General features: G+C 42.8%; 4 protein-coding genes across 7 annotated transcripts in view; 3 read left to right on the forward strand and 1 right to left on the reverse strand.

Moving 5' to 3' along the window:
* sog (short gastrulation) overlaps positions 1–1,748 on the forward strand; it is a 59,935-nt gene extending 58,187 nt beyond the window's left edge. Inside the window, exon 12 of the mRNA XM_065483267.1 lies at positions 272–1,748. Within this exon, the coding sequence (XP_065339339.1) occupies positions 272–400 (129 nt within the window). The 3' untranslated portion in view covers positions 401–1,748. The remainder of the gene's footprint in view (positions 1–271) is intronic.
* Positions 1,749–2,280: 532 nt separating this feature from the next.
* Positions 2,281–7,382, forward strand: Gint3 (GDI interacting protein 3). The gene is made up of 6 exons (XM_065484392.1): positions 2,281–2,669; positions 2,739–3,134; positions 3,776–3,939; positions 5,079–5,461; positions 6,203–6,490; positions 6,735–7,382. Exons 2-6 carry the CDS (start codon positions 2,842–2,844, stop codon positions 7,008–7,010), a joined length of 1,404 nt encoding a protein of 467 aa, XP_065340464.1. The 5' UTR covers positions 2,281–2,669; positions 2,739–2,841; the 3' UTR covers positions 7,011–7,382.
* Positions 7,383–8,011: 629 nt separating this feature from the next.
* DCP1 (decapping protein 1) lies at positions 8,012–12,560 on the forward strand. 4 transcript variants are annotated; one of them, XM_065486207.1, is made up of 5 exons: positions 8,012–8,165; positions 8,229–8,327; positions 9,829–10,239; positions 10,998–11,528; positions 11,623–12,560. In XM_065486207.1, exons 2-5 carry the CDS (start codon positions 8,247–8,249, stop codon positions 11,803–11,805), a joined length of 1,206 nt encoding a protein of 401 aa, XP_065342279.1. In that variant the 5' UTR covers positions 8,012–8,165; positions 8,229–8,246; the 3' UTR covers positions 11,806–12,560. The 4 variants fall into 4 exon arrangements, with proteins under 4 accessions (XP_065342279.1, XP_065342278.1, XP_065342281.1 ...); XM_065486206.1 differs by having other exon boundaries at positions 8,234–8,327; XM_065486209.1 differs by having other exon boundaries at positions 8,013–8,165; positions 8,234–8,327; positions 10,998–11,495.
* Positions 11,968–18,260, reverse strand: LOC135941007 (protein FAM117B-like). The gene is made up of 6 exons (XM_065486205.1): positions 17,615–18,260; positions 17,463–17,551; positions 16,235–16,499; positions 15,849–16,038; positions 15,203–15,332; positions 11,968–14,895 (listed from the first exon to the last, which is right to left on the reverse strand). Exons 1-6 carry the CDS (start codon positions 17,945–17,947, stop codon positions 14,685–14,687), a joined length of 1,218 nt encoding a protein of 405 aa, XP_065342277.1. The 5' UTR covers positions 17,948–18,260; the 3' UTR covers positions 11,968–14,684.
* Positions 18,261–18,296: the final 36 nt, after the last annotated feature.

Raw genomic sequence — 18,296 nt, forward strand, 5'->3', positions numbered from 1 at the left:
AGAAATCTGTCCTGGGTCTCTAACATTATAAAACGAGTAATAATCCTTTAATTCTGATACAAAATCTCACAGAAAGCATGTTTAAACCGTACTCTTTAGCTCTATCCACAATTTCCCTATAGCAAAAAGCTGTTAAATTCAAAAGAAAGTTCTTCTTCTCGCCGCAAACGCCTCAAAATTGATGACTCGGGCCACCAACTGCGTTTATCACAATCAATCATGCTATTAAATTGACTTTATTACTGATGAAATCCCCTTTCTGTTTGTTCAGGACGGCAAGGTGACCTGCTCGAGGAAGGAGTGCTCACAGTGCCGACGGAAAAGCCTATCGAAAGACGACGAGTGCTGCAAGCAGTGCCGGAGACACAAGGTGAAGAGCGGCGCGAAGAGGCACAGTTGAAGAGATGGTGCTCAGGCTGGATCTCGGCGAGCGCCAACACAAGACTGAAGGACTAAGCAAGGAGGCTATTTATTAATTAGAGGACGAGATGAGAGTGAATGCATACACGTCACACTTGATAAATATATATATATTACAAACTCACACACACACGAGTCGAGTTGCACACACACAACACACACACACACTTACACACATGCGAGAGGAGAATGCAGAATCTTCAGTTACGCTTATTACTATCCACACACCCACCACCACCACCCCCTCGGACGGTTGTTTTGATTTTTACTGTACGCGAGAATCTCTCACCCCCCGCCCAGCGCAACCAGCAGAGATGCAGTGACTCTGAGACTTATTTTTCTACGTGCGGTGATGCTACACATAATAATAGTAATTATTATTGTAATAATGTATTCTAAGTTTAAGCGTGTGCGGCCAGAAACGGCCGAGGTTGTGCCATTTTTCCTTTTTGTTGCGATCTATGTAAGCTGCAATCGACGATTTTGCGTCTCACAACGAAACAATTCAACATCCGCGGAAGTAATTTTTATTTTCTGCATTAAACATTAGTGTTCTATTGGTGCTCAATTGGAGAGACTAAAAATTGTGTTATTTAGCTAATTTATTGACCAATCCGATGATGATGATGATGATAGTCGTCCGCCACCCTCGTTTTTTTTGCAATCACTTGACCTCAATTGTCGATTTAATTAATGTATTGTGTCACTTGTGTATATTATGTACCTGCTAATCATTCTACCCGGAAGAAAAAGAAATGCGCCGTCGCCAAAGGCCAATCACGTCATGCTAGTCATGCCTAATAAAGTAGGGCGCTTCTGGTGTGTTTTTTTCTTTCGCGGCAGTGGCTTCATTTTTTTGTATCAAACACACACACACACAAACACACGCGTATATCTTTTCAGCGATATAATATGCTCTAACAAACACACTCATGCCGACTCACAAAAAATAAACGCATGCAGAGAAAAAGAACCTCTTTCGGTGTCCTCTTGTGAATTTCCTCTCAACACTTCGGACCTAATATAATGGATGTTTTAGGAAAAAAAATAAGAAATTGTAAAGCGCAAAGAAATTTTAACTGTTGTAAAATAGCCCAAAATTAAGCTGACATACTGCTGCGCTGCATATTATATAAATATATGAAAAAAGATGTGTATAATAAAGCGAACTATTAGCATGTGCACAAAGCGAGTATTACGAGAAGATAATAATGCGATGAAATATTGTTTTATCGATGTATATGCATATTACATGCGCTTGTAAGGTAAAATACAAATAATAATAATATAATAAAGCAGAAATGAGTAATAATCGCCTCAAAACGAAATTTGTTTTCTTTTTGCTCATTTTCCACCTTAAAAATAAAATATTTTACGTACTGAAATTCTCTCTATCTGGAGGAAAGGCTAAACCGACGTAAAAATGTGATAAAAAAATCTTAATTTAACCAGTTCCCCAACATTTTCGCGGTTTAAATATTAACTGGTTCTTCAAGTGGTGGCAAATACGAAAAGGAGATAAAGGTTTTCATAAAGCTTTGAATAAAATTAAGATAATTTTACAATTGTTACAATATTTAGCGCTAAAAAACCTATCAAAATCATTTTTTTCTTGATTTTGAATAAAACGAGTTCTCCAAAAGCGTCTTATTAATTCTAGAACTCATCTTCTTTTCGCACAACCCACAAGCTGCCTTTCTTCGCCCCCCTGCAAGCTACGTGAAAAAGAACTAGCTGCGACGCCATTGTTTAAGCTTTCCCGGGCAACAAATCAAACCTACGCTATATTCAATATGGCGGATGAACGCATATCTGATTCGAATCGAACAGCTGCTTGTTTGCGACTGTTGATTTTGTTGACTTCGCCTGCGTGCTCAAGGAAGTTGAATCGTCATCCGCCTGACTCGGACGATTAATGTCCGCGCCGCCCTTGGAGGAGCGCGCAGAAGTGTCCAGTGAGCAGAGCAACCCATTGTTCGAACTCTTGCAGCAATACCTGAACCTCGTGTGGGGCCTGTGCTGCCAATTCCTGGGCCTCAAACAGCCGTCGCAAACTCAGCAGCCAGTCGGTGTGCAACCGCCCGAGCCCGACCTGCTGCTGCAGCAGCTGACCGAGTGGTTCACTCCGGACGAGTTCCAGCTGAAGCTGTTCAAAGGTTTCTGCCTGGTGTTGTTCTTCAACTTCCTGTTCATCTGCCTGGCGTGGAGCTACTACGGACCCACTATTTCTGACAAGTTGATGCGCCCTGGTATGAATGTGTCGAAATAATGCATGTTGTTCTTTTCGAGAAAATTCTAAAAATTCCTGTCATTCGCAGCCACTTCCAAGTCGATCTTGGAGCTGAAGAAGAGCGTATCACAGCTGAAACTTCCCACCGAACACACTCCTCGCATTTGATTCCGTATTTAAACTAAGTCACAATGGCCGGAGGAGGTAAAAAGAACAAGGACGACGAGAAGCTTGGCAGCAAGATCCAGCGCTTCTTCAAGGGAAAGAAAAACGAGGCCAAGGTCAAACTAGGCATGACCGGCCCTGGTTACCGCCTCGGCGACGCCGCCACGAGTTCTTCGACAAGAAGCAGCAGCAGCAGCAGCTCTGGGACGTCCAGGGAGCCTGTAAAGCGGGTTGAGACGTCCCAGGAGGCCAGACAGGCTGGGGCCGCTGCCCTCGCCAGGATGGGGAAGAAAGGCAGTGATGACGCTGCCTTTGGAACGTAAGCCTGATTTTAAATTAAATATTAGCTAGAGGTCTCACAATCAGCCAGCTGGTAAATTTTGGGTCACGTGAGAAGCTGCCAGCTGCCGGGAATCTGAATCTGGCTAAACTGCGCCGGTGAAAAAGGGTCAAAAATTAAAAAGTGCTGGACAAAAAATATGGTGAAGCCGGTCCAGCCAGCCACCATTTAAAATCTCGCAGCTGAAACCTCTAATACTAGCTCATTTTAAAATGCATAAAATGTTGAGAGGTTGCTGGAAAGAATTTTGTAGCTGAATTCTGTAGGAGACTGATGAATTTCTTGCTGCATTTCATTGTTTGATGGATTCTTTGCATTTCTTGTTGGCTACAGAATTCTTTTTTTTGAATTGTGAAAAAGTTACAAAATGTTAAGCTGTGGTGGAATGTTTCGTAATTTTTCTCAAACAACTTGAAAATATTGACAAATTTTAATTACAATTAGACTAGAACAGCTTTTGAATGACTCTTGTTCACTCATTCATGAGGAAATTAAGAAAATAACAAATTCAACAAGATAATTTATCTAGCATTATCAACCAGCGGCTTTTTATCAAAGATTTTAATCGGTGTTGAGATTAAACATTTTTTAAGCTTCTCTTCTCTTTGATTTTTCTCCAGTTCAATGGCCGCAATTAGGGCTCAGGCTCGACGGGAGCTGGAGGCAGAAAAGGCGGCGGCCGCCGCTGCTGCCGCTCCCCCGAAAGAGGAGTCGCCGCCGCCACCCGTGCAGGACCCTGAGCGCATGCTCATCTCTGGAATCTACTTCGCCTGTCCGATGATAGGTGAGTACAAACACTAAAGCCGTTTTTTGCTAAATCAGGCATTTAATTCGCGAACTTGAGTTATTGGAATTTAATCAAAATATAAACTTTTAAGAAAAGGTGATTAATTACTAAGGGTTGACAAGGGACAGTGTGGTGCAACACCAAGTTCTCAGCCGTCGCGACCTAGAGCACCACCATCAGAAAGTTGTTAGGCCGCTGTTAAAATTAATTACAGATTCAGCTGTGCGCAAATTGGGGCTTGATATACACTCTATGACGTCACTAGGTGCGACGCGCAATACACGTGGGCGTCATTTCTGTTTTAGAGTAGGGTGAAGGAGCGGTAGTGACCGTCCAAAGTAGCATCTCTTCCTGCTCCTGGCTCGCGCCGTTGCTTACTATAGTGCAGCAGGGTTGGTCCGAGAACGTCCATCGGGCCGGGCAATTTTCAGGTACCCAGGAATGCCCGGGAAAATTCGGGTCCCAAGCAGATTTTATGAGAATCGGGCCGGGATCGTTTTTTTTCGGGACTGGAATCCCGATGAGCAGTTCGAATTCGACCTTCAAATTTTGGAAGTCGATTGGACGGGATTTTTTGGCGTTGAAATTTTTATATTGGCTTAGTGCATTTGTTAATAGATGGAGAAATTCTAGGAAATGGGGGACGCAGTCTAGAGTTAGAGTCCACCTTTTATTCACAGAACTCGGTTTTAGTTCAAAATTAAAATTTGTCACCTTTTACTCCAAATTAAATTTTTTCGAGACGTTTGCATGGAATGACGAGCGAGCCTGGATTTCCCAGCAAGTTTTTTTCGCGTTTCGGAGTTTCTTGAAAAAATTTATCATTTTCCCAGGACTGTGCCGAATCCAGGAAATCATTTTCGGGAAAAGGTAAAATCGGGATGAAAAATTAATCCCAATAGACGCTCTAGGCAAGTCCTGCAAGGAATTAATCAGGCTCTGATGATTTCCTAATTTAATTAAATCCCCTGTTTGTTTCATTCTCAGTTTTTGTCATAAATTATTTTCCGACACAACTACTGACATTTTTTACAAACCTTTTTTCTTTCACCAGTGTTAAGCAGTAGATTTTTATATCAACTAATATACCCCAGCTTGAAAGAATGAAAGACTGACAATAATCCTCGCTGTTGCAGGCCCAGAAGTCCTTACAAAGAAGGAGTGGGACATTAAGATCCGCGAGTTCCTCTACGAGCAGTTGGAGCACGAGCGTTCGCTGACCGCCGTGTTGATGATCCACTCGCTGACCAAGAACCGCGAAAAGGTGGAACAGTGCGTCGCGCTGCTGCAACGCATGTTCGACAATCTGATCCAGAATCCGGACGTGGAGAAGTACCGCCGCATCAAGTTGGACAGTAACGCATTCCGGGACAAGCTGAAGGACGTGGAGGGTGCGCTGGAGCTGCTGCTGGCCGTCGGCTTCGAAGAGCAGGAGATCGCGAATGATGCCGGAGTAATGGAGAAGTATCTCGTCCTGCCCGCGGACAGACTTGGAGAAGACGGCAGGGAACATCTCATGGTAAGTTCTCCAAAACCTGATTTTTTCGAAGAAAAAAAATGCATTATTTGTTAATGTTAAATCATTTTTATTAAAAATATTTCACACTAAAATATTGGTTTTTGAACATAAAATACAAATAATTTAAAATGTTTTATGTCTGTATTCACGAATTGTAGCTTTTTTGGTCAAAGTCAGAAAAATGCGAAAAATCCCAAATATGGTAGTTTCTCGTTTGGCTGTTTAGTTCGGAATGGCGCCTATGTTGAATTAAATTTTGATTGATTTTTCACTGGTATTTTATATTCAATTTCTTTGCCGTCAGAATCTTTAATTTTACGCACAGGAAACCAAAATCGGTTCAGCTATTCGCGATAAAAACCAAAAATGCATTTTTCCAAATGAAAAAGCGCTTACACTCTTTTCTACCGCCATTGGCTGAACCAGTTTTGGTTTTGAACACGTAAAATTTAATATTTTCTCGCTAAAAATGCAGAATAGCATGATTATATCTGAAATTATTAAGGAGTGAGCTCCAAACACCAAGGGTTTCCAAAATAGCCAAATAAATGCCACCAAAATAACGGTAGAGCCCACTTCTGGTGCTCTTGAACAATTGAAATGCCCTTTCAATCAATTTAAAACCCTTTAAATCAGCGTTATAACTAAGATAATTTTGCCTTTGACCCCCAGATTTTAATCATTCTAAATTTAATAAAGCAGAACAACCGAAAAATTGGAAATATTTGTTTTGTTTTCCAGGCCATGTGCGACGCCTTGTCCGAAGCGGAGCCGATCACGCTGCAGCTGGACCGCGGCATGCAGGTGATGCAACCGGTGGAAGCAAGCAGAAGGACCGAGCTGCCACCCGAGATTTACAGACTGACGCCTCAGGAGCTGAAGCGGCTGCAGCAGGCCAAGACGGAGGCCATCGAACGCGGCCAGATCCTGCGCACCAAGGCCATGCGCGAGAAGGAGGAGGCGCGAGAGATGAAAACCTACAAGTATGCCGTCATCAGGGTCCGGTTCCCTAATAATGTGTTGCTACAGGTAATTTTTTTCAAATTGGTCAAAATATTGAGCCTTTTTAACTGGAGATTGTAATATTTTTCTCTAAATAGTTGTTTTTTTCCTTTGCGTGGCTCTTTTTTTAATTTTTTTACAGCATTAAACCAAATTTAAGTATACAAATCCAAATTACTTCCAAAATTAAAAAAAAAATAATGTTCTTATCTCTTTGGTGTAGCTGTGGATAATTGTACAATGAGTTATTTTTTATGTATTTATTTTCTAGGGCACATTTAATGTTTATGAGAAGTTGGCGGAGGTGCTGGCTTTCATCAGGGAGCAGCTGCACAGCTGGGAAGGCATGGATAAGCGTCCCTTCGTGGTCACGACCCCAACCGGCGAGAAGCTGTCCGAAGGCGGACAGGAGGAGACGATGAACCTAATGGACCTCAAGCTGGTGCCGACCGCGATCTTGAACTTTGCGTGGAGCAAGCCGTTACCCGCTGGCGCCGAAGAGTCCTATTTAAAGCCAGAAGTTTTGTCTCTCCTGTCACAACTGTGAATAATTTATTCCGCACCTTATACCGACGAACTGCAACAGCTTAAAATAAATTATTCCGTTGCTGTGATTATAAAAATCAATGGGAAAATGTATTTTGGTCTACTTAGTATGAATGAAATTATCTTCAGGTCTTTTTCAGTGCTTCATTTAAAAAAAAAATATAAGTGTCAATTGTTACTCGATTTTTTTTTAATCTTTGCTTGTGGTGGCTTTTGCAAGCCACAGGAACGATTGATACTTTTTAAGATTCACTGCAAATTATGCTACTAGCTGTATCCTCCAAAATTGTGATTTCATTTCATCCAAATAAAAATTTATAACGTGTTTTTTGGAGAAAATAAATCATTTAAAGATGCATGCAAAAGAACTAAAGACTAGTCGTTTTTATTATATGGGCAAAATTTCCTTTTGAATTGTTATTTTCATTATAGTGACAAAAATAACAACAACTAACTGTTGGAAAGGGTAGAAATGGAAGCAGTACACATTTTTTTAATTTTTCCAATTAACCACATTAACAAATCAGTATATTGAACGTTTCTTTCACGTGGAGGAAAATCAACCATAATGTATTTAAGTCCTTAAGATTATATTAAGTGGAATTTTAGATAATAATACCATTCATGAATTCAAGACAAGTTTTGAAAGGGTTAAATTCCTTCTAAAGAAAAAAGAAAAACCGCCCTTCTTTCGACGGAAAAAAAGAAAAAAAATTGTTGTTTCAAAACTCGAAACCATTTGCTCTTTGTGCAAATCGGAAGTCACATAAAATTCCAAGCTAATTTAATCTGAAACTGCAAAAATATATATTTCGTGGATAAAACTCCCAACAACCACAATAATCTTACTTTATTTTGCCTGTAAAAGTTAGTAAACTTGCCGAGCGCGAAACATTCTCGATCCTATCGCAAAATTTGCCGCCACACCCGTTCAAAAAGTTCGCACAGCCATGCGCTGCAGCGGCGCAGCTGCCGCCCCCTCCCCTCCCCCGCTCTGGTGGTTGTTTTTATTCAAGAGTCGCGCATCTATCTTCATCATCATCCTCAGCTGAGCCGACAACAGCAAACCAAAAAAGCGATTTCGGCCTCCAAATTTGCGGCCGAAACCGTGTGGAAAGTGCGCATTTTTTCGAAAAGCGTTGAATTAATCTCATAGGTGAGTCTGGCTGCTGGCAAACGCCACTCCGGCACAGTCATCAGGCGAATTTCATTTTCGCAGAGCAGAGCCGCCACGAAAATGACGACGACGACGGCCATGGACTCGGCGCACCGAATGAATACGGCCGCCCTGAAGAAGGTTGATCAGCACATGGTGCAGGTAATAAAGCAATTATTTCCTTTAGGATCGCGAAACCCTCGGGTTTCAACGCGTTCCAAGCCGTTTGGGTGGGCGTGATCATGAAGAATGAAGAATGCACATTCGCATTTCAAGTTTGCTCACGAAACAAACTCGCTAGAGCCACACCAAACTCGCAATAATTTTTTTTCGTTGCTTCCGTGCAGCGTATACGGGTTTTACCTACATTCGCTTCGAATTAAGTATTGTGATTTAGAAAATTTTGTTTTAAATTGCAGCTAACATTTTGCTTTTTAAATATTTTTTACTGCTTAGTTTATTCAAGAAAGAAAAAAACGGTTAATTAGTACTAGTACAAGCCATCAAATTTTTAGATCAGGAAAAAATCTGCACATTTTGCTTTTAAATGTGACATTAAAACTGAGAAATCAATGTGGCGGCTAACTGGGATGATGCGCTTTGCCAAATTTTAACCCTTTCGGTGAATGACCATTTTTTCTCGCAGCTGGCGCGGCTGACAAATTTTTAAAAGTGAATGGTTGAAGGTCATTTTTCAATCCTTTTTGCTTCAATTATCGGATTATTGATGGCTAGCGAGGTCACGATGACTGGCGGCTGGCCACGAGACCCAAAATTTGGCGGCTTACGTTGCACAGCTGATTAATAGGTCAAGTTTTGGACGGTTTAATTCTTGACGTAAATTTTCTTTAGTCCCTTAACCATAAAGACGCAAAGAATGCTGATTTAAAAAATATGAGATTAAAATATTTAAGTTTGTGTGCAATTTCTGGCATCTTTTGCTTTAATTGTGAGAAATCGTGGTGTTTTATGCTTTAAATTTTCATTAGAAAAATAGGCAAGTTTTTCATTTTTTCATTGAATTTGGAACTGCGTAATAAAAAATTTCCTGGTTTAAAATTTCGTTTCAGAAATTTCTTTCATCCGTTGCAACTAAATAAATATAAAAAAACCCGTTTAAATTACCAAACAGAATCAAAAATATCAGATGTGCGTTTTAACTGGTTACCGCTGGTAAGATCTAGATGGCGCCAAAATGTGGACAGTCCAGAGCTGTCTTTCGATTTCTGTACGAGTGTCGCGAATATGTTTTGCTGTTAAATAATTTAATATGAACATTTTGTCAAAACCTCGCTTCTACGCCACATTTTCTTTTTCCGGGTCGGAGCGCTGTACCCCAGCCGACGCCATACCTGCGCGTCGCGCTTATCTGGCCACCACTGACAAATATGACAATTTTTTGTATTGTGTAAGAAAGGCAAACCTGGCAAATTGAACCTCATTAAACAAGCCACCGTTTGGCAACGAGCCACAATTGAGAAGAAATAAAATGGGATAGCACACGCTGTAAGGTCCTCTGAAGGACCTGAGGTCTTTGATTGAATCATTCAGACATTTTTGCCCCTCCTGTACCACTATTCCAAGAAAAATGGAATTTACCGTCTCGTCCCGTCTCTCATGGCTATAATTTCCAAATTTAATCCTGCAATTTTCCGTTTGTCAGATCCTGGACACGGCGGCCCACGTGGCGTTGTACTCGTTCAACAACGACGAGAACAAATGGGAGAAGACGGAGATCGAGGGTGCCCTGTTCTTGTACAGCCGGGACACGCAGCCGTCGCACGCGTTTATCATCATGAACAGGCTGAACACGAATAACCTCGTGGAGATAGTCAAGCCGAGCCTCGACTTCCAGATCAAGGAGCCCTTCCTGCTCTATAAGACCGGCCAGGCTAGCATTTTCGGAATTTGGTTCTACAACAAGAACGACTGTCACAGGTTCTCGCAGAACTTGGACAAGTTGGTCAAGAGTCTGAGCAAGTCGCCGCCGCAGAAGCGTGGCGACGGCGTCGGTGGGGTAGACATCTTCGGCATGCTCAGCAAGGCGCAAGAGGATTTCAACTCAAAAAAGAAGGTTTGAATATTATTTTCCTAATTTGCAGGGGTTCAAAAATGAAGTCCACTGGGTTCTCATTTTTTTTTCGATACCTCGTAGGCATTATTAGCTAAATTGTTAATTATTTTTAGTTTTTTTATAAAATAAATTCAGGGGGGCCAGTATAAACTAAGCCTCTAGAAAGCAATAGAATTTTTGCACCCGAAACCGCTAAATAATCATTGACGCCGCGGCAATTTGGCGATTGGACATATGGTTGATCTTAAAATTGTACGCATGAGGTCCCACATGATTCTGACTGCACCCAGGCCACGTGATCAAGGTTAAATTTAAATTCTGTCGAGATGATAGATCGGCCGTTGGAACGTTTTAACCGTCAGCTTTATTTCTTTCAAAATTTACAAACGAATATTGCAGGGAAGGGCTAAAAAAGAGATGTGCTTTAAGGTTAAAATAACGGAAGGCAGAAATAAACAAAATTGATAGATAGTGTTAATATGGCTGTGCTGAAAATCCAGAAACAGCGACAAATTACTCCCGATTTTTTCAGACATCAGCATTTTTTCACTCTTGAGGCCTTTCCTCTTATCCCCCTCCCTCCGTTTTAAGAATCCCCATTTAATTTTTTTTTTTAATGTAGACGAGATTTTGAAAAATTAATTTAAAATCTGCTTTACTGGCCAGGCATCAAACTATAATTATATAATTAATTTAGAAAAAAAACTACCAAAGAAGCAGAGAAGTCGTAAAATAAAATTATCTTTTGCCCTTTTCAGACCAGTTCAGACGCGCCACAGAGTGTGATGGAATTTTTCGCAAAGGCTGCACCTAAAGAGGCATTCCCGCCGCAGCCCGTGCAGCCGGTGGACGCGATCAAACCGCTGCTGATGCGCATCATGTCCAACCCGGCCAACACGCTCGAGCACATCGAGAAGCAGCAACGCTCGACGACGCCGTCCGACCTGCCCAAGCAGCAGCAGCAGCAGCAGCAACAGCAGCATCAGCCGCCGCCGCCGCAGCCACAGCAACCGGCACCAGTGACGCCGCAGCAAATGGTGGCGGCGCCGCCTCCTCCAGCGCCGCAGCCGCTCCCCCTGGTCGGAATGCCGTCGCCAGTGACGCCGTCGGCGGCCGTGTTATTCGGCACGCCACCCTCAGTGTCGTCGCTGCCCACACTGGCCGACATCGAGGCCAACCGCGTCAAGGTGGACCAGCCGGCTCTCCTGCCGCCAAATATGTTCACCAATAGATCTCAGGAGCCCGTCAGGTGGCAGGTGCGTCAAAATTTTCGCTTTCCTTACCTCAAGGTAAGGTATTTCATCTGAAATTATTTAAGGAAAATTATTGCCTTTTGGAATAATCTAGAAAATAATTTAATAATACTGATTAATTTTGTTCCAGATGGGTGACGACATTTCGCCGCTCGAGTCGACGCCCAAGGCGGAGCCGGTGGTGGTTGTAAAGCCGGAGCCGCTGACGAGGAATCAGCTGCTGCAGGCCGTGTCGTACCTGATCAAGCACGATCCCGAGTTCGTCACCAAGCTGCACGAGGCCTACGTCAAGTCGTTCAACGAGATGCTGTAGCCCTCGTACATTCCCAGACAGAGACCGAGCGACGCAGCCACAACCGGGTCATCGGCCGACTTGAAAGGACATTTTGACGACGACGACTCGGCAGCAACAATTAATCGTGCACATCCCCTCGTCATCCAGATTGTATAAATGTTTTCGGAAAGAAACGCATACTTTGTTCGCTTCAAGCAATCGGAAAATTGCTTTCGATTTATTTCCTATGTAGAAATATGACAGAACATGGATTAATAAGAGACCATGACAAGTGTTTTCTAATATTAACTTATATCATCATCATCCACATGACAAAAATATAAAATACGATTTTTGTTATTTTTTTTTCTTTGCAAGAAACCGTCGAATTTTTTCATTTTATTCATTTTCTTCCTTGGTTCTCCCCGAAACGAAAGCTGGGGCCGGCTGGCGAGTTCGGAAGTGCTAATTTTGCGCGAGCAGGCCCGCAAAAACCGAGAAACCGATTCCAACGACATCACAAAAGGCTAGCACTGATGGGGGGGCGTTGTTTCATGTGAGTGTGTGTATGTGGTATGATTGTATCGAACACAGAAAGCGAAAACAAACACCGACCGACTGACAGGCAACGGAGGAGTAAAATGCGTGTATAATCATGGCAGAGATCGACAGCACCGAACGGGGATCGAAGCAATCATCAATTGGAGGAGATTTTGTGCAGCGGCAACATGAGCAATCAATCATTCTAATTCGGGAATGCTTGGTGTTTCCTACTACTTGTGTGTGTGAGTGAGTGAGAAAAAGAGAGTGAATGACGTGTGTGTCTGTCTCGGATGCGTTTGTGCTACGTACAGTTTTGGTTTACTTAGAACCGCGGGTCACAGGCTACGGCTACGCTCTTAAATCGTAATCAACGGATGCTGACGAGGGGAGCGCGTACTTTGTCCGTTAAGATGTCCAAATTAGGTGAGATTCAGAATTTGTCACAAGGACTGAACGACTTCTCTCAAAATTTGAGAAAGATTTAACCACCAAACGTTGTAATTTGGCCAGTCATACGGAGCTGTTCTCGCAGGCGCAGGAGGATTGAATGTAAAATATTTTTCTCAATAAATATTTTTGTTTCGCGTTAAGCACATTTTATTCTTAATAGAGTTACTTAGCTACTTACGCAAGTTTCAAATTTAATGATGGCTGTTGTGGCCCTTTCGTATAGCAAAATTGTCCTTGCGCAGATTTTTTTTTTAATTTCCGGATCAGTTAGAAAAATTCCGAGTCACTTAATACGAACGAATCCCTTTTGGACAAAGTACATTACCCCCTGTCGAGGGTCGCAAGGGCTTTTCGCAAAAGCCCGTGCGACAGATCAAAAGCAAATATATACGACTTTCATTTCATAAAAGTCGCGAAAGGAAAATTTAACAGTCGATTCCCGTGAAGACGTTTTTTACAGCGCGTGAAATCAAATAAGGAAGTGAATCGCTCGACGCCGCGTCACCTCCATCCCTGTTTTGTTTTCCACCGCGGGTAAATGTATATAATATGTATATTGCACAAAATATCTCAATTTTTGTTTCGACTGGAATGGCTGCACTCGGGAGCGACAACTACAAAACCGAAGCGCTGACTATTGGGGGTGAAATGCAGCAGGGTTCGGCTCCTCTTTAGTCTATTCATCTCTGACCAGTTGGGCAAATCGCTAAAACTATATTTATTTATCGTTAAATATACACATTATAGACCGTGTCTTCGCTCGCTAATTGAAGATGTATTTTGTCTTCGCTCTTCGAAAGCTCGTTTCCGAATAATTGAGAGTCCCTGAATAAAATTGATTAAAATTATTCCGGCCGCTAGGGAGGAGAAAAAGTTGTTTAGATATGTCAGTTTGCTTGCTGGTCTCGATACCTAAACGAACCGCGTCAAATCACCTAGCGAACACTTAAAACTAAGGAAAAGGACATGCACGCGGAACAAATCTTTCAAATTTGAATGGCCGCGTCAAAATCAGTGCTTTCACCGTTGAGGAATTTTGCAACAATTCACCATTTGCGAGGGAACTCTTAGGATTTGACGTTTTAGATTTTGGTTAAACCATAGAATTCGTGTAGCTTTTTGGGTGTCTTCCACGTACATTTATATGTATAAATTTAAAACCTTTATCTAGAACCGTTATTGAGCCATTAACGAATTTCCCGGCAAGTCTAAGATGAAGTGATATTTCCGGAAAATTAAAAATAATCCACTCGATGTTCTTGTCAAGTAGGGACTACCTTAAAATATCACCACGGACTTCACAATTCGATTTTGAAGCTTAAAAAGTTGGAAACTACACGATTTGAATCATTTCGAATCCTTAGAGTTACCTTTTAGGCAAAATGGTAAATTAAGTCCAATTAACATTTTATGTCGTGAGAGCACAGAATCAAAGCCGTACAAATCTAAAGAACATCCATCACTTTCGTCCAACTCGCAAACACTGTGGTGGGAAGCGTCGAAAAGAATCTGAACAGTATCACGAGGGTTGCGAATTTCAGTATCACTTTGAGCTCGGTTCAAAACAGAGAGTGGGGCAAAAAACAGTAACCGTAAGTGTTCCGAACCCTGCTTCGATAGAGAGACTAGGCTATGGTCGAGGGGTGTGTTTGTTGAATTACACTGACGCGGTGAACGGGTCGTCTACGCTGGGCATCACAGTAGAGAAATAATCGATATATTTATATATTCATAATCATCAGAAGCACGTTCAAAACTGCACTCGGAAATGAAAAGCGACTGCGCTTGAGATGTGTGTATGTGTGGGTGTATGTGTGTGTGTTATTTTTCCTGTGTTTGTTTGTTTGTTCATGTATTGTGTGTGTGTGTGTAAGTGTAAGTGTGAGTTTGTGTGCTGGTCCACTTGATTGTTCTGGGCAAGTCCTTCACTGCTGCTTCTGCTCCTCCTGCGGCTCGCAACCGCCGCCGGCGGCCTCGTCGAGAAGGCCCTCATCGGGGTCCGGCATCCGGCTCAGTGGCTGGAACGCCGACCCCTGGCCCAGCGGCTGGAACGCTGACCCCTGGCTCGGCTTCAGTTGGAACGTGGCAGACGGCTTCAGGGTGCCGTAGTCGAGTTTGCTGATGTCGATGGCAGGTCTGCAAAGCACGACACAAGGAGAAAATTAAAATTAAATCAAACGCAAAGCTCAAGACAGGTTGTTTGAGTGCAGTTTTTACGGGAATAACCGTTTATTTTGTGAATAAACGTTAGCATTTTGACTTTAAATTTAGCATCTCGTGTTCTAAAGAATCTTGAAAACTAATAAACAAGAAAAATACCAGGGTAATTGTTAAACTGACGTTAGACTTCAAACAAAATTGAATTATTTAATGCTTTTTGGGAATTCGTCGATTTTGAAAATAAAAAAGAAAATATCAAGGCGAAGAAAAAATCCTAACTCACTTTTTGTCCTCGATGATGACTTTGGTGCTGACCTTCTCACAACCGTCTGGCGGCTCGCGGGCCAAAAACCTGTTTATGTGCGGCGAAGTTCCAAATCGGGGCGGCTCTGGTGAAGACCCGGTACTTCCTCCTGGAAATCAAAATTTAAAATTTAAATCTTAGAATTGAAACTGGCACCAACATACAAAATAAGTAAGAACTCTGTGTGGAAAAATTAAATAATAACACTACTTATTTGTACTGTTTATTTTATACACTTCCTTCTCTTTTATCAACGCAGGCCTCATCAGCAATTTTTCTTTATCTTTAAAAATATAAATTCATAACCGCAAAATTAGCTGCAGAGAATTCTTATCAGCGTTTGTCAAAAACGTCCAGCTTGACTCATTCCTGATTTAAATCGAAAAGAGGATACGGGCGAGTGACGAAATCATGGAAACCCCGCCACTCGCCCTTCCTGTGATTCAGAACCGTCCAGAAATAACTTTCCACACTGAATAGAGCCATTTCGTGTTTCTTAAATTTAAAGATTAAATCTGTGTGTAATTATTTCTTTGTTTTCACATAAATTAAGTTGAGGAAAAAGTAATATTTTTAGATTTTTTGTCCTTATAAGATATTTAAGAATGCAAAATTTTTTCCTTACCACCTCTGGCTCCGCTGGCAGGTCTCGAGAAGTCCATGCAGCCCAAGACGACTGGCGACATGGAGCCGCACGACGGCGGCCCAGACGAGGGCGTGCTGTCGTACGCTGGTGTTTGTGTGTTAACAGACCTTGTTGAGCGCAGCATCTCGGCCAGAGGGGCTTTGTGACCGTCAGGTGTAGCTTGGCAAGCCTAAATCAACAACGCAACATGAGAAAATATGCACAGTAAATAATAATTCAGCTTTATTTCTAAAATAAAAATCTAAGCTATTTTTTACGTTAAATGAAGTTTAAAAAAAACTAAATCTCTTAACGCGCGACCAAAATGGTAAAATTAATTGTCTTCTTTGAGGTTTTTCAACTCTCTCAGTTGGCAAGAAACGCACTTTGTCTTTATCTTGGTGGAGATCTTCGTCTGTCTTCAAGACCAGTCTCTCAATCTCTTGGTTTAGTCCTTCTATTGAGTTTCTCATGCGAGGCACTGCAGGTTTGGAGGCGCTTGGGATGGGGATGGCCGAGGCCGGGCTCAGGGTGGGGCTGCTTGGCAAAACGGGACTGCACACGGAGTTGAGCTGAGAGCTGGACAGCACAGAGTGGTCGGCCGCCACTGGGTTGCCTCGTTCTCTACTGCCGGAGCTCTTCTGTTGGAGCCTACCAGAGAAATATTAATGAAATGGGTTTTTATAAAACTAAAATAAAACATACAATGAAATAACTGAGAAAATTAGAAGAAATGGTTATTTCTGAAAAAAATAGCAACTGGTTAAAGGCAGTTGAATCCAAATTTTCTTATCGCTTTAATGGCTCACTCAATAAATAAAGTCTTCTCTTCCTTGAGCACATTCGAAACGGGAAAAGAAGTACGTCAAGAGTAAGATCACAGCTTCGTACTCTTTCTTTTAATTTTATTTTAAAGCAAACAAGTGAGTAGTACGTCAGCCATCGCAATTCTCGCGATAATATTTAGGTCCGTTAAAGATCTATTTTTTTTATTTATTTACGAATTTTGCAAGTGAAATTTATCTCTAGTCTGCGCGTCAGGGGTCAAGGCTGCATTTCCTTACACCAAATTTATTTTATTTGAATTCAATTGGTATTGTGTTATATACAAGTCAATTTCTAGCTAGCGTAGGAAGTGCAGAAATATTTCTTAAATATCCCTGATAAAAACAAGCAAATTTTAGGGTTGACTTTTGGCTTTGAAAAAATCCAGCATTAATTTTCTCCAATGTGAAAAATTAAAAATCTTAAAAATTGGTTACGGAGATAATTTAAATAGAGCAAAGCAGAAAATTAGCTCTTTAGCATATTTTTGCCACCCTGCGTTGTCCTTCAAACACTCTGCGGATGTCTTTTATAATACGGCCTCTAACTATTCAAATATGAGCTCTTAAGGTTAAGGTGAAGGTGACATGACAAAGCTCTCGAATTGCGCTCATTGTTTGTTTAATTCAGAAACGTTTTGTGTTTGCATTGGGCTAATCCGGCAATAAATTACAGTAACGAGACTAACAACACCGTTTTTTTCTTTTCGTTGGAGCAATCAAGGTCCGCGTGACCTCCGGAGAGTAATTAAGGTTCGTTATCAGTATCAGAGAAGATAAACCAGCTCACCTATGCCTAATGTATTTTTCTAGTTTGTCGTCGTACGAGTCAACAAAACGACTCGGCCTTCTCTGTTCACAAATCCAGTCTTCTGAAGTCTGAAAGAGGAAAAACGTGATTTTGTTTGTGTTTTTTTTATTCTGGATTCGACGAAAGCGGACCTGTGTAGCTTTGTCTACGAGGATGTGTCCGCAGTACATCCTGAGTCCCTCGGGCGGCCACTGGCCCTTGAGGTAAATGGCGTCGAGGGAGGCAGTGCGGCGCATGGCCTTGGTGGCCGTGGCCGTCTTCGGCTGGCAAGCCGAGCCGGGGCTGCGCTGTCCCGAGGACAGGGCAGCGTCCAGCGCCGCCGGAGACACCATCGCCTGCCTCCAGACGGGCGACGAGCACGGACTGCCTCCGCCGCCGCCGAGCTTGCTGTTGGTGCGCAGCAGCGACGCCATCGGCAGGGTGGCCCGCATCGGACCGTTGCTCTTGGTCGGCGACTGCTGCATCTTCGGCCGCCGACTGCGCGGCTAGCGGCCGACCATGGCGGCGCCCGCGCGGCACGTCACGAGCCCGCCGGCGTGCCCGTCGGCGCCGACAGCGCGCCCACCGACGTCACCTCTGCGCCCGCCGGCCGGCCTCACAAGCGTATGCGCCTCGGCGCGTCCACCCAGCTGCCACCCACGCGTCAAATTCGGCCCCCGAAACTCTGCATTCCGCCCCGAGTCGAACCACCGACAGGACACCACACCACAGGCCCACACAGTACACAGGATTCCCTATTCCGTTCCGTCTCTCTCACGCACTCATCTGCTGGCGCGCGTGCGGCCAATCAGCGCACGAGTCGCTGCCGGCCCT

This window comes from Cloeon dipterum, chromosome 3 (assembly GCF_949628265.1).
Source record: "Cloeon dipterum chromosome 3, ieCloDipt1.1, whole genome shotgun sequence".
Classification (NCBI taxonomy): Eukaryota; Metazoa; Arthropoda; class Insecta; order Ephemeroptera; family Baetidae; genus Cloeon; species Cloeon dipterum.

Excerpts from the sequence above, each read along its gene's own strand:
- DCP1 (XM_065486207.1), top strand. The coding sequence starts at position 8,247 with ATGACGACGACGACGGCCATGGACTCGGCGCACCGAATGAATACGGCC. Across the intron at positions 10,240-10,997 it reads ATTTCAACTCAAAAAAGAAG|ACCAGTTCAGACGCGCCACA; the intron begins GTTTGAATATTA and ends TGCCCTTTTCAG. Across the intron at positions 11,529-11,622 it reads TTCGCTTTCCTTACCTCAAG|ATGGGTGACGACATTTCGCC; the intron begins GTAAGGTATTTC and ends ATTTTGTTCCAG.
- LOC135941007 (XM_065486205.1), bottom strand. The coding sequence starts at position 17,947 with ATGCAGCAGTCGCCGACCAAGAGCAACGGTCCGATGCGGGCCACCCTG. Across the intron at positions 17,552-17,614 it reads TCGTAGACAAAGCTACACAG|ACTTCAGAAGACTGGATTTG; the intron begins GTCCGCTTTCGT and ends TTCCTCTTTCAG. Across the intron at positions 16,039-16,234 it reads TCCACCAAGATAAAGACAAA|GCTTGCCAAGCTACACCTGA; the intron begins GTGCGTTTCTTG and ends TTGTTGATTTAG.
- Gint3 (XM_065484392.1), top strand. The coding sequence starts at position 2,842 with ATGGCCGGAGGAGGTAAAAAGAACAAGGACGACGAGAAGCTTGGCAGC. Across the intron at positions 3,135-3,775 it reads GATGACGCTGCCTTTGGAAC|TTCAATGGCCGCAATTAGGG; the intron begins GTAAGCCTGATT and ends ATTTTTCTCCAG. Across the intron at positions 3,940-5,078 it reads CTTCGCCTGTCCGATGATAG|GCCCAGAAGTCCTTACAAAG; the intron begins GTGAGTACAAAC and ends TCGCTGTTGCAG.